This window comes from Euleptes europaea, chromosome 9 (assembly GCF_029931775.1).
Source record: "Euleptes europaea isolate rEulEur1 chromosome 9, rEulEur1.hap1, whole genome shotgun sequence".
Classification (NCBI taxonomy): Eukaryota; Metazoa; Chordata; class Lepidosauria; order Squamata; family Sphaerodactylidae; genus Euleptes; species Euleptes europaea.
Window position 1 is genome coordinate 24816538 of NC_079320.1, and position 13986 is coordinate 24830523.

Consider the following 13986-nt stretch of genomic DNA (forward strand, 5'->3'; position numbering starts at 1 on the left):
AGAGCATTTAAATAAAGTATATATAGAATATTTAAACAATTCAGTTTTTTAAAAATATAACCATCCAACACATGTAACACAACCAAGGAGGAGGGTAAGAGTTACTGGGGGTACACCAAACCAAACCGAGTCTCCACCCAACAATACAGTGAGACTGATGAAATTTCCTTCCAAAGTTTTGGTGCTATGACCAAGAGGGCCCTTTCTCAAGTTATCACCCATCTAGCCTCAGATAGTGGGGACACCTAAAGCAGGGCCTCCAAAGACGAATGGAGTGGATGGGTAGGTTCATATGGGAGAACATGGTGCTTAAGGTATGCTGACCCCAAATCTATTCACAGCTCCACTCACCAGAATGAAGTATCCAAAGACTTAGCCAGCTTGGCTATTCGTATATAGACAAATGAGAACCCGTAAACACTTGTGGGAGGCCACTTATTTCCCTTCTCTGTTTCCTCTTCCCCTTTCCTGAAACACTCCTCAGATCCTCCAGACTCCTGTAACCAGTGAGTGTGTCTGTCTGTGGTGGTATTCAGTCCCCACTCTTCTTGCTTTCTTTAAACAGGCATAGGATGCAGCCTAGCAACCCCCCCTTCCCCCTCTACCTTGCAATGCTCCTCTGAGCAAGCACCATGGCACCCATCAACACCTTTTCTGATGCCTGCCAAGGGTTTTTAGAAAGTGGGTGGTGTCTGGTAAAGCTTTTGCCCAGCAAGGCTTCTGATTGGCTGCACAGAGTTCTTAAAATGTTGCTTTGGCAGCAGCTGCCACCACAACACAAGGATCTACACTGTGTAACTGAAATTAAGCCAGGGCTATCATTTTTATCATTTTGTGGCTGGCTCTGCCTCCTGTGGCAGCCATTTTGCAGCAGCCATTTTGTTGCTGCGCACACCATGCCGAGTCAGAATTACAAATGTGCCCGCAGGCTCAAAAAGGTTTGGGACTCCTGGGTTAGAGCAAAGGCAAGGCAGTGCTGGCAACCAATCTGACAGTGAGATCAGTGTCCCATGGAGTGAGGGGAATGGCTTGGGGGACCTTTAGGTGGGAAGAGGAGTCCAGGGAGAGATGGCCCTGCAGGCATCTTCCCAGTAACTTGCTGGCCAATCTGCCCTAACTGCACTGGTTGTTTGCTAGCTACAGCCAATAAGATATTTACTTCATTTTTTTGGGTAAAATCTACAACAAATCTCTAAAGTGCTCCCACTTATAGACAACAATTCATGTAAGCATTGTGTGTCTCGTACGATTCAAGCCAGGGAATTTGGGAGTTTAGCCAGAGCTTTGTGGGTTCTTATCAGTGCAGAACCTCCCGCTGCTAAGAGACAATTTTGCATTCATTTCACTGTCAGAGGGCAAATGGTCTCTCGAGCAGCAGGAACGGCCCTGAAAAAACAAAACTCCAGCTGCGCTTGTCATTCACAATTACTTCCTTCCATTGCAACCGTTACCTGCAGGTGCATAAAGGAAAGGTATAGGCCTCATTTTTATATCCATCTATACATTGCTGAGGCACAAAGAGGTCACCATGGAGACCATTAAAGTGCTCTAAGACTCAGAGCTACCAAGCTGAGCTGATCACAAAGACATTTCAGATCTTCCTGTCTGACAGGTAATCAATACAAAAGAAAAAGAAAAAAAGAGAAGAGATCATAAACAGGTTTTCAACTGCACTACCCAAGGTGAAGGGTACATTGCAAGTCCCCTCCCCACCAATATAAATGTTCTAGAAATAGGGAAGAGTTAGCTCTGTTATGAAAGCAATTATGGTAAATTTAGAATTATCTTTTTTTATAGCATTCTACCTCGGTGGAGAAAAAAATAGAACAATTTAAAAGACAGAAAAAGGACACAGAAGAATCCTGTGAAATAGTTGTAGAAATGTACTCTTAGTACACACTGCCCCCTAGCAACCCTGCTCCAGTATAGCTAAGTGGCACACTGCTCATATTGTTACTGCCATGCTTCCTTAAAGTTTTCATTTGAAAGATGCAGCATGAACTGTATCTTTTACCTCATACCAATACTTTTCAGTATTCAATCACGCCCTAAAAAAAGCTACAGAACTTTCAGAATTCAAAATATTTATACTCTTATGCCAGTTATCCCCCCGCCCCAATAACCCTGTGAAGCAGCTCAGCTTCTGAGATTTTCTTTTTATTGAGAACAGGTTACAAACAGATACCTAAACTCTTGACTCTGGATCACATAGTCTGTCAACGCTGACTAATATGAGCTACCAACTGTCCTTGAGTCATGTGTCACATTTGCCCACTATCAAATCTGACATCTATGCCAACTCCATTGGCCTCTTTGTACATTCTGTATTAGGGCTGAGAGAGGGAGAGGGAGTGACCTGTGCTTCCTCTTTTCCGTCTCATGTTAAGATGCATGCTTATCTGTAGTACCAACAAAACGTGCATCTCCTGAAAATAAGAGGTGTGGACGTGCATCTCCTGAAAATAAGAGATGTTACCTTCTTAACTGAAAAGATCACAGAAGCTGGGATCTCAAGGTTGTTTCCTTAAGTGAAAATCATACAATCTTGGACCACAAACCTGCAAAATGTATGCTCGCCTACTAGGTTAACGCTATTCTTATTGTTTTCAATCAGCTAAAAGTTGGAGGATCACTGCATAGTACTACTGAGCTTCTAAAATCAGCAAGCTGGTGTTGAAAGGGAAGAGAAAAAAATAACTACTGAATACAGTGATCTTTGTTGCAGATGAGGTTAATGGGAAAATCTGCCTTATTTTCATAATTTGCAGCAGAAAATAATTGAGAATAATTTCATACTCTTTCCTTTGAGTTTTAGAGTATCGTATTTTCATTTAAGATTTTTTTTAAAATATGGAATTAAATGAACACATGAAATGTATAAGGGAAAAGTTTTTTTTAAAATCCTCACTTCTATCAGTTTTACATAATACTTAAAGCAAGCACTGCATCAGCCAATAACATTTGCAGTTCAGTAGTGTTCAATATTCTAAGAGATCTGCAGAATAACACGAGTGGAAGAGTGCCAAGAAATCATCTTTCCCACAGCAGGGATCTGAAAGATTAATCAGCTTTTGATTTGATAGGATTAGTCCTCGAGCACAAAAGTCTGGTCTATATTGTTGCTGAAGTGTATGGGTATTTCCATCAAGGTGTCACAGATACAGAAACACAATGCTTATTTTATTTTCTCAGCAACAAGACCCCCTTCTGTCGGATAAATGTAATAAAGGATTGCAGATCTGTTTATGTGGACAATACAATTATAGAGATAACTGCTATTTATGTACAAATAATACACATGAAGCTACCTTATACTGAATCGGACCAGCAGTCCATCAAAGTCAGTATTGTCTACTCAGTGTCTCAGGTGTGGGGGGGTCTTTCACAACACCTACTACCTGATTAATTAAGTGGAGATGCCAGGGATTGAACCTGGGACCTTCTGCATACCAAGCAGATGCTCTACCACTGAATCACAGCCCTCCCCGATGTACAATTACATATCATTAGACTGCAAAGCTCCTTGAAGTAAGTGTGTCTCTATGTAGACAGTTACCAGGAAAATGAACCTCATTCCATCTATGGATCTTGTACATAACCTGAACACAGAGACACACACAAAGTAGTGAGCCAGTGTGGTGTAGTGATTAAGAGTGATGGTTTGGAGCGGTGGAGCCTGATCTGGAGAACTGGGTTTGATTCCCCACCTCTCCACATGAGTGGCGGAGGCTAATCTGGTGAACTGGATTTGTTTCCCCACTCCTACACACGAAGCCAGCTGGGTAACCTTGGGCAAGTCACGCTCTCTCAGCCTCACCCACCTCACAGGGTGTCTGTTGTGGGGAGGGGAAGGGAAGGTGATTGTAAGCCGGTTTTATTCTCCCTTAAATGGTAGAGAAAGGTGGCATATAAAAACCAACTCTTCTTCTTCTAGTCATCAAGACGACAATAAGTTTCAATGTAGTTGGCCGAATCAAGGCTTCTTCCAGCAGTGAATAAAATAGGTTTCGTACTTCTTCCGCTGCCCAAGGAAACCTGGGACATGTAGTTCTGTGGCCTTGGTACTACAGTTCTTGAAAGTATCTAAACTACATTTATCAAGATATAATGAAAAAAGTCATGATGGTAAAATTGAAAGAGAATATTTTTTAAAAAAATTCTAGCTGCTTTCTAAACCAACATTTCAGTACAAGTCTCAAGCAGGCAGAAGTGCCTAGAAGTGATGTGGAGAAGATCAAGAGATTAATTACTGTTCTTATTTGACACCGCTATTATGTTCAGTGGCACGGCTTCATCAGTCACTGCCAATTGATTGCACCGGCAGCTGCTAGCTGAATCTGAAGGCTCCTTTACATCAAATTTGCATTGGCTGTTGAGACACAGAAGTAAACCTTTGAAACAAGCCCTAATTTTCTTTTTGGCTACCTTAAAAAGAAAAAAAAAGCATTGCCCACTTACATCTGGAATGAAGCCAATTTCATTGAGATGGTTACTCAGTTCCGGGTCGTGGAATGCAATCATCTGGGAAAACACCGTCAAGTATTCTGGAATTCCAAGTGCGTGAAGGGGGGAAAAAAACATTTAAAAAAGAAAAATCTATATGAGTTTGGCTGTAGGCATCAGAAACAACTGTTGGTTTTTGGACTTTCCATTCCAAATAGTGTCAAGAAGAAAAATTAAAATCTTAAAATACTGCCACAATTGGTTTGCAGTCTGACCAATGTTACGTCTCTTTATTTTCTTTATTTTCATTCAAAAACAGACAGAAACATAAAAGTTGCAGGAAATATTATTTTGTCCAGCATAGCTATATTCAGACAGATCTACAAAAAGTAAGCTGAAGTTGCTTTAAACATCATTCACTTCTAATCTGGGTTTGACAGTTGTGGAATTACTGGGGGTATTTGTGACCGTAATAATAGTAGTTCAAGACCATCTGTTTCTGCTATACCTCTCCTAATATATAAAGGATTGTTGAACATGTTGTACGATAGTTAACATTTTTATTGCTATGGAAAACCCTTAATAAAATATTAACAACAAAAAATGGGTCCGTCAAGGAGAAAAAAAGGCACACTGACCTTCTGAAAGAACATACAAAAGCCAGAGACAGACCACCCACAAGCTGTGAGCTACAAGTGGTTGCTCGAGTAATTCGCCATGATTCTTCAGAACTTTAGTAGACTCTTGAAAATCTCATTTTCCATTGTTTTACATTTGGAATGTCAATTTTTTTCCCATCGGCAGCGGGGAAGCAAGGGGAAAGGAAAACTTTCTCTGAACAATCTGTAAGTGCCTGGACAGCCACAGATGCATCACTGTGAAGGAAGGAAAGGGCCCACTATCTCCACCAATAATCCAGATGGTGCAAAAAAAGCAGCATAACTGAAAATTCCCAACTTATTTTGTAGATCTTTGTCAGAATACTTTGGTGGTGGAAAATTTCATCAAGTTACAGCCAACCTATGGTGATCCTGCAAAGTTTTCAAGGTAAGTGACAAGCAGAGGTGGTTTGCCATTGCCTGCCTGTGCATACCAACCCTTGGTGGTCTCCCGTCCAAGTACTAACCGGGGGTGACTCTCTTTAGCTTCTGAGACGTGACAAGACTCAAAGACCTTATTGAGGAGTTAAACAGATGTACATTTCCATCTCCTTCAGGATAGAAGACCCATGACTCCAAAATCCTCAATGGGTAGAAAGGGGAGGGAGTATAAATGAAGTTAGTTAGTCAGTAAATATACAAATAAAATGTTGTCCTCTTTTCCTTCCATTTCATTATAGGTACTTGGGTTTGATTTTTTTTAAGGCAGATGTTATTAAGTTTTCAGCTTGCAAGTACTGGCTACTTGGGTGTCAAATACAAGGGTCAATAGGTTGTTATAAAAATTTCTTGCCTTACTTTTAATTTTGTAGGACTTTTATCCTGTTCCCCAGGCTGATATAAAAACTCACCTGATCCTTTAGCCCTACCTTATCTGTAAACCCCTGAAATGGTCCTTATTTTATTTAGCTTTTTTCCATGCACAGTGTTAGCACATTTATGCTCCTAATAAATTCAGCAACCATAGGTCTGAAAGTATCTAAAACCAGTAATCACATACAACTCGGCTATGTGCTGATGAAAACAAATTTACAATTAGCTTCCTGAAAGCACATTTCTTTTTCAAACAAGGGATTCGTGCCGTCAGTGGTTCCACAGGGATATGCTATACCTTATTAAATGTCATCTTTATTTGAATAGCCAGCCTCATAAAATATAATTGCTATGTGGGATTATATGGTTAATTAAGCGTCTATTGAAGGCCTACATCCTTTCGTGGAAATGGATCATTTGGGTTCAACAAAATTGCGTTGGCTCAGATGATACAAATTATTCCTTCAGATAATTTGATATCCTACAGCTATAAACCTGTAATTGGTCTTCCATTTGCATGCCCAGAAATGGATTTTAAAAGCCTACATTGTGACAATGTAGGACAAAGTTCTGAATCTGGGGATGCTATGCTTGTCTTTGGGCTGGCTTGTATAGTCAATGGTTTTCATGCAGTGACATTTGGGATTTCTAGGGGCCAGTTGGAAGTGGATGAAGGCATGGGTTGTATAAACTGGCACCCCTGCACAGCAGCTGTATGTGCTGCCCCCACAGTTTGAGTAATCACAGAAACCCCCCTTTTTTGTGCACCCCCCCAAGTTACTCTGAGAGTTAGGATTCAGCTATTCAAGAAGTTTCCAAAGTGAGTGACAAAGCATAAAAAGCAATAAAATCAGCAATCGACTAGTTGTGTTCAGTTGCCACAAGGGGTGTTTGTGCATGGGGGGGATGCTTCCACAATTGGCACACCTTTATACAATCCTAGCTAGGCAAGTATGCCCTCACCTGGATAGCCCAGGCTAGCCTGACCTTGTCAGACCTTGGAACCTAAGCAGGGTCACCCTGGTTAGTGTCTGGATGGGATAAGAAGAGTTGGTTTTTATACCCTGATTTTCTCTCTCTTTAAGGCATCTCAAACCGGCTTACAATCACCTGCCCTTCCTCTTCCCAACAACAGTCACCTTGTGAGGTAGGTGGGGCTGAGAGAGTTTAGAGAGAACTGTGACTAGCCCAAGGTCACCCAGCAGGCTTCATGTGTAGGAGTGGGGAATCAAACCCAGTTCTGCAGATTAGAGTCCACTGCTCTGAACCACCACACCATGCTGGCTCTCCACCAAGGAAATCCCGGGTTGCAATGCAGAGGCAGGAAACAGCAAACCACATCAGAACATCTCTTGCCTTGAAAACCCTAGGGGGTGGCCATAAGTTAGCTGTGACTTGACAGCACTTTCCACCTCTTCCATACATTTGTGTACATCTCTTCAACAATAAAGGAAGCTTTGAAAATTCTGTTTCATATAGGACAAATACAAAGAACAGACTTCTCCCTAAACATCTTTTTGTGGGGAGGGGACTCCACAAACATTAAAAAATTTCCATCTACAAAGTTTATTTCATCCTTTAAAAACTACTCTTTAGAATTATGAAATATCCCCATTAAGCTATTAGGGAAACACTGAGCAGGAAGTTCTTAACTTGTCTTCTCTGTACAATTAACTTACAGTTCTATTATCTACCCTGAAATATGTTATTTCCAAAATAAACATTCCTTATCTTTTAACATTTCCTCTTATGTTAAAAAGCCAGCCCTTTCAACACTATTCCTTTCATAGAAGCTACTGCCTTTGTAAGAGGGCTTGTTTATATACTGAAGATTTCAAAATAAGAACTTGTGCAGTTCTACATGGTCACAATTGTTACTTGGATTGTAGCTTTGGTTGCTTCTAAGCCCGTTTCCAAATCTGAGAAAGCATTTCTCTTTTTTCTAAATGGAGCTGTTAGGGTTTTCTTTAAAAGTCACCATAAGCTTCTGAACTTAAAAGAAGCTGTATGGATCTTCTGTCTCATCATTTTGGTTGCTCTCTAATTTCTTTCCTAAATTCAACAGTGAATTCATACAGGTAGCTTAAGCAAGATTCTCAAAAACAAAGACGGTGAAGTTTCACATTTCAAATTATACTCCTATGACAACAAACACACTCAAGAGAAATCACACAGAAGGGTAGTCCAAACTTACCCATCAACGGGCAGCCATCAAGTAAGAGTGCATTAATATTAATATTGTGCATTAATAGTGTGATGAGATGCAAACGTTTTGATTTAGGATGTCAAGCCTATATTTGGCTGAACTTTACTGCTTTGCTTTTATGGTAGTGGTAAGCTTTTTTCTTTGTGTGTGTGAGAGATCTTCTGGGTGTCCGTGAAGACTAAGTGACAAATTTAGGACTATATAAATAAATATAAATTTATATGTGCTTCTGAAGAGGAAGGTATGTAACTAGATTTAAACAAAAAAAATTACCTTGAATCACATGAGAGTTGTCTTTTAAAAAGAAATTATACAGGTATTTAGGAATAAAAGCAGACATGCAGGCATAGGCCAGGGCTGAAAGAGAATCGAAAAGCGAAACATTAGACCTTTCTTGCATTCCTAATTTAGGGCTTTCCCGCATGGATTTTTTTCCTTGTTGGTTCTGGCCCCTACTGCCCTAATTTCCACATACTTTTCGCTTTACTTTTTGTTTTTTGTATCTTCCCCCTACATTTTTTTTTGGTTCTTTTTTACCCTCACCTCTTTCTGGAAGCTGATCTGAATTACCTTTTTCCCTCATGCATAATGTTTCTGTTGATTTTCTTTGTTCCAACCACTCCTACCCACTTCCAGCCCACTTTATGATGATTGGACTGTCGTCATTGTCAAATTATTCCCTCTTCTTCCCACCGGCCCTGAAAATGAGCGGTTTCATTAAAAAAAAAAAAGCACTAAAATATTGATATATTGTTGCAATGATAGGTCAAGCAGGTTCTCTAAATTCCCAGCATTCCTTTAAAAAAATTAAGTCTTTGGCCCCTTCCCTCAAGGAGATATAAGGAAAAAGGCATATCTCCACAAAAGAAAGGGATAGAGAATTATTTTTTAAAAAAAGGAAAGCTGGGAATTCAGAGAACCTGCCTGACCTATTATTAAAACGGAATGATATATTGATATTTTAATGCTTTTTAAAAAAGTAGCCATGATATTGATATATCGATATACGCATGCACAAAAAAGAAAGGGGGCGTCCTGTGATGGCACCACAGACGACAGCACCCTCCCTTGAAAATCTTGGTTATTTAAGGCATGTGCGGAACAAAATTAAGTGACTCCACAACTGTGAAAATGCCGAGGGAGAGCAAACATGTAAAAGAACCATGCCCAAACCCTTTCCAATGCTTGTGAATCAACTGCCAAGAAAATCATTAGTAAGTTGAGCATGTGGAAAAGCCTTTATTACTGTTAGAATAACTACAACGTGTGGAGCTGGAAGGAACCATTGGCCTGGTGGAGGGGGGTATATGTTTCGGAAATCCCCCCCCCCCGTTCACAATCCCATTTCCTAAAGGGGCTCAGCAGACCACTTTCTCCTACTTTTTTCTTTAGTGGATGCTTAACTGCCTTCAGCATTACAAGATCTCCCGGTATTATGAAGCCTAAGTATGAACGGTGCTCTCAGAAGGGAATCCTCTAAGCAGGATCACTGAGAATGAACTCATTTCAGTGTCCTATGGATAGGCACTCAACTGATAACCTCAGTATTAGAGGCAATTATACGTTATTTCTAAATTATGGAGCTGGGTATTAAAGTCTAGTTTAAAAAAAAAAAGGCTGAACACATTTGTAGAGTAACCTGAGTCTACTAGAAACATTCCTTAAACATCAGCAAATGTATCAAGGGTATGTCAGACTCAAAGCTACGTAATGCAACATAGCCTTCTCCAAGACACAACTTGCTACTGCTAGCAACAGCCTTTTGAATAATTACAAGCACATAACACATGAAGCTGACTTATACCGAATCAGACCCTTGGTCCATCAAGGTCAATACTGTCTACACTGACTGGCAATGGCTCTCCAGGGTCTCAGGCAGAGGTCTTTCGTATCACCTACTATCTGACCCTTTTAACTGGAGATGCTGGGGATTGAACCTGGGAGCATCTGCATACCAAGCAGATGCTCTACCACTGAGCCACAGCCCCTCCCCAATGTATCATATGAGCAACAATGTACAGGCTCATCGCAGCACATATGAATTCTATAAAGTGTGTGCACACATGAGTTACTATATCATTAGCATCTATCACAAATGGACATTCCTAAATAGACTGAATGCAAGCCAAGCTCAGTATTCAATAGTTTTATCTTAGAGGGACAAATGCTCACCTTCGTTGTTAAAATTCAAGTATAAGAATGGTGCACAGAGAGAATCAAGTCCTACAGGGAACAAAACATGCTTTCATTACACATCTTGGAGATATTTATCAGGTAGTAAAAACAGAATTCAGAAGTTAAAAGCTGGCTTGATCTATACAGTGACTTGACAACAAAACACTACATGCCATTATGAATAAAGAAAGAGAAGGTGTTAATTTACTGCAGCTCCTTGCCATGTACAAAAGGCGTTCGGAGTCGGTGGTAGTCAGTGCCGCCTCAGGACTCCTCCATCCCCACACAGTCACCCAAAGCTGGCTGGCGAGGTTTGAAAAGGGCGGGAAAAGAACACCTGGTCCATTGGCAAGCACAGGAGGGCAGCCCGACAAGAGCCAGGATAGCCCATGGTCACACCCGGTAGCCTCTTCCTCAGCTGCGGCATGGGGAAGCTCTGCTGACGCCACCCAGTCTGACCGCCCTCGCTGGCCAACAGGGGAGAGGATGCGAGATTAGGGGGAAGACGCTCATGCCGCAAAAGCATGCGCGTGGGGACAAACCACAGCAGGGCCAAGCCAGGCCTTTTATGGACTTTGGGGGCAGGGACTGGAAGGGCTGGGGCGGGGCCGAAGGGGCTGACAGCTCTAATTAAGTAGCCACAAGCGCTGAGGCCAGGGAGGAGGAAGGCTGCTGAGGTTGGAGATTAACCAGCAATCTCTCAGCCAAGGGAGCAAGGAAGAAACATCGCAACTGCCCGTTACCCACTTCTGAGGCCAAGGAAACGTCGGCCCAAGAGTGCTAGAGGGACGGTGAAGGGGCCGGGCCAGGGCACCCCAGGGTCAACTCCTTACAAAAGGAAAATATTTTCCCTCTCAAATATTATGGTATATACATTTTTTTTCAGTGTACGAAAATGTCATGTGTGAATCATGAGATAAATGAGAGAAATTCAATTTCTTCCCACTTTAGTGGTATCTACCATCTTCAGGAAAGTTCTAGGCATATTACAGCCAACACTACAGTAGGTTTGCAGAGGATTGCACTGCTTAGATTTCTAAAATACAGCGTAAGATTGATAGGGTTGGATTCAGATTAAAATGTCCATTCATGGAAGATGTTTCCATCCATGGGACAGAATGTTCCTGCCCCCCACCCTCACTCCCCAGTGAAGTCCACTGATCTCCATACTGTGCTGTTCCTGTGGGACAGGGGACTCTCAGGAACAGCATGAGAGGAAAACTGGGGATCTGCATCTGGAAGAGGGAACTGGTAGAAATTATGCTATTGCTTCTGTTAGTGGAAGATTTTATCTGGATCCAACCCACTGATACCATTGCAGGGTTATTTTAAAATTCTATCACACAAAAAAGAAAACATGAGAAAAACTAGGTGCTTCTTATTGCTTTAGAAATAGTAAGGCCATTATTCCTAGCTAGTTAAAGTCTCGGTCAGCTAAACTCACCTTGCCAATATACATGATCAGGATGGGAAACCACCCATGCTTTCAATACCCGTCTAAACTTTGCGTGACCCTCTGGTGATGACAGCAGCTCATCGTACTGATGACACCGAGGAATGTCAACTTCAATCTACAAGACAGCCAAGCATATACAATTAATTCAAGGTAGGCACCACCATAAATCCCAAGACACAAAAGGAAATTTTGGAAGAACTCAAATGAGGCCTTCAGAAAGGCCATCTGCTCTGGAGTCACTATACCACCGTCGGCCACTTAAGGGAAGTGTTACAACAGAGATCAATCAGCTATCAACAAAATGCCACTCATGCTTCTACTCCACTCCATGTTGTATACATATAGTTATATTCTGTAACATTTCACTTCTCTTCCACAAATTGGGGAGTACCATGTCATTCAAATTGTTAAGCTGCTCTCACATTATCTTAGAGCAGGGACCCCAACATTGTGCTCATGGGCACAATCGCAGCTGCCAACGCCTTTACGGACTCCTATAAAGTGTTATTTAGAAAGAGGGTGGGGCCTGGTGGGCTTTTGCCCAGCCATTAGAGATCTGACTGGCTGTACAGGTTGGATAAAAAAAACAATTGCTTTGGCAGCAGCTGCCACCACGACACAACGACCCTCACTGTGGGACTGAAGGCGAGCTCGGTGTAAGGAAGAAAAGGTTTTCAATGGTTAGGTTCATTTTAAAAGGCCTGCCATTAAGAATAGCTTCTGCCTGAAATGCTGAAGAGTTACTATCAAAATTATCTATAACTTCACTCGCTGACATTTTATGGCTGACTGCCCTGTGTCTGAATTCCAAAGGTGCCCACAGGCCACTCCCTGTTGTTGGGAAAGAAATTTGCCCCTTTGCCTGTGGGGATATAAACGCAAAGGAGTGCATATGGAATCAAATGGAGGTAAAGTGGTTCCAAATTCACATTCTAGTTCAGCTTCAACATTGGGCGGGTCATAAATTAAATCTCTAAAATGGTTAATAACTGTGACTTGACACACTGGCTTATTTCTTGAAACACAGTCACTGTGAAACATTTTGCACACTCAAAGTGCAATTTCACCGCCTCTCCAAAGAGCTTGGAAGAATTTTCAGAATTTCATAGAACCAAGAAGAGTCTTACTTGTCTATCTGTAGGAATTGGAGTGTCCTTGTCAATGGCATCATACTTTGCTTGAATGGCACCCTAAAATGTGTTAAATAATCGTAAGCAAGGTAGCATAAACAGCACAGAATAACTGAAGTTTGTCTACAATGGCGAACAGAGCATTTTTCCTATCATACATTGTAAAAATACTTTGGACAAATCTTTGCATATTTTCTGGCATTAAATCTAGCCCCTTATGTTCTGGACTTTGGACCCAAAATGGAAAATGCTTTCAGTTAGACTTTTAAAAATCACTTTTGGAATACTTCTGCTCTCTCAATAGATTGTTCTGAGAAACTAAAGGAATGAAATAACCCCAGACAAGTTTGTGACAATGCCTGTCAAACATCCATGTTGATACTTAGCAAGAGTATTATGTTGTTATTTGGTCCAGGGTCATAAATGAGTCCAAAGTAATGTTCCTAGATCCCACTTGCTGCTACCTTAAATAAAGCAGATGAGCTGACAGATACAGATAAATGCCTTGTTGTTCTTAACCTGACACTTTACCCCAAGGCCCTTCTCTTTTCCACTCTATTCTATGTTCGTGCACAGAAAGTGTGCTAATATATCACCACAGTTTCCCCATCTCGTGAAGCTCAGAACAAGGGAGAGCTGATGAGCCTGATCTTGGCTACCCTATTGCTCAGCCATGACGCAATGTCCTCTTTAACGGATAGCAGGGCAAAAAAAAGAGGAATCTTTGCCACAACTATGTGAATGGGCAATGCCTGGACAGCTTCTTTAGTGCAAGCTCTGCCTAGGGTTGCCAGCTCTGAGTGGGGAAATACCTGGAGATTTTGAAGGGTGGAGCCTGGGGGGGGGGCAGAGGCCTCAGCAGGGCACAATGCCACAGAGCCCACCGTCCAAAGCAGCTGTTTTCTCCAGGGAAATGGATCTTTGTTGTTTGGAGATAATCTGTAATAGCGGGAGATCTCCAGGCTCCACCTGGAGGTTGGCAATCCTAGTTTTGCCTCAAACACGATGAAGTGACGTTCCACTTCCATATCCTCTTCTCTCATACTAGAGCGTGTGTGAGTCTTCACCCACAGCAAGTCTCTCCTCTCAGTCACCCTCAGGGGA

General features: G+C 41.7%; 1 protein-coding gene across 2 annotated transcripts in view; it reads right to left on the bottom strand.

Annotated features, from left to right (window-relative positions):
* Nucleotides 1-13986, bottom strand: part of TBCK (TBC1 domain containing kinase) — a 97938-nt gene that overhangs the window by 45945 nt on the left and 38007 nt on the right. For both annotated transcript variants that reach the window (XM_056855596.1, XM_056855597.1), the window contains exons 15-19: nucleotides 12880-12942; nucleotides 11741-11867; nucleotides 10294-10344; nucleotides 8395-8478; nucleotides 4459-4544 (exon numbers count right to left, since the gene is read on the bottom strand). In XM_056855596.1, the coding sequence (XP_056711574.1) occupies nucleotides 4459-4544; nucleotides 8395-8478; nucleotides 10294-10344; nucleotides 11741-11867; nucleotides 12880-12942 (411 nt within the window). The remainder of the gene's footprint in view (nucleotides 1-4458; nucleotides 4545-8394; nucleotides 8479-10293; nucleotides 10345-11740; nucleotides 11868-12879; nucleotides 12943-13986) is intronic.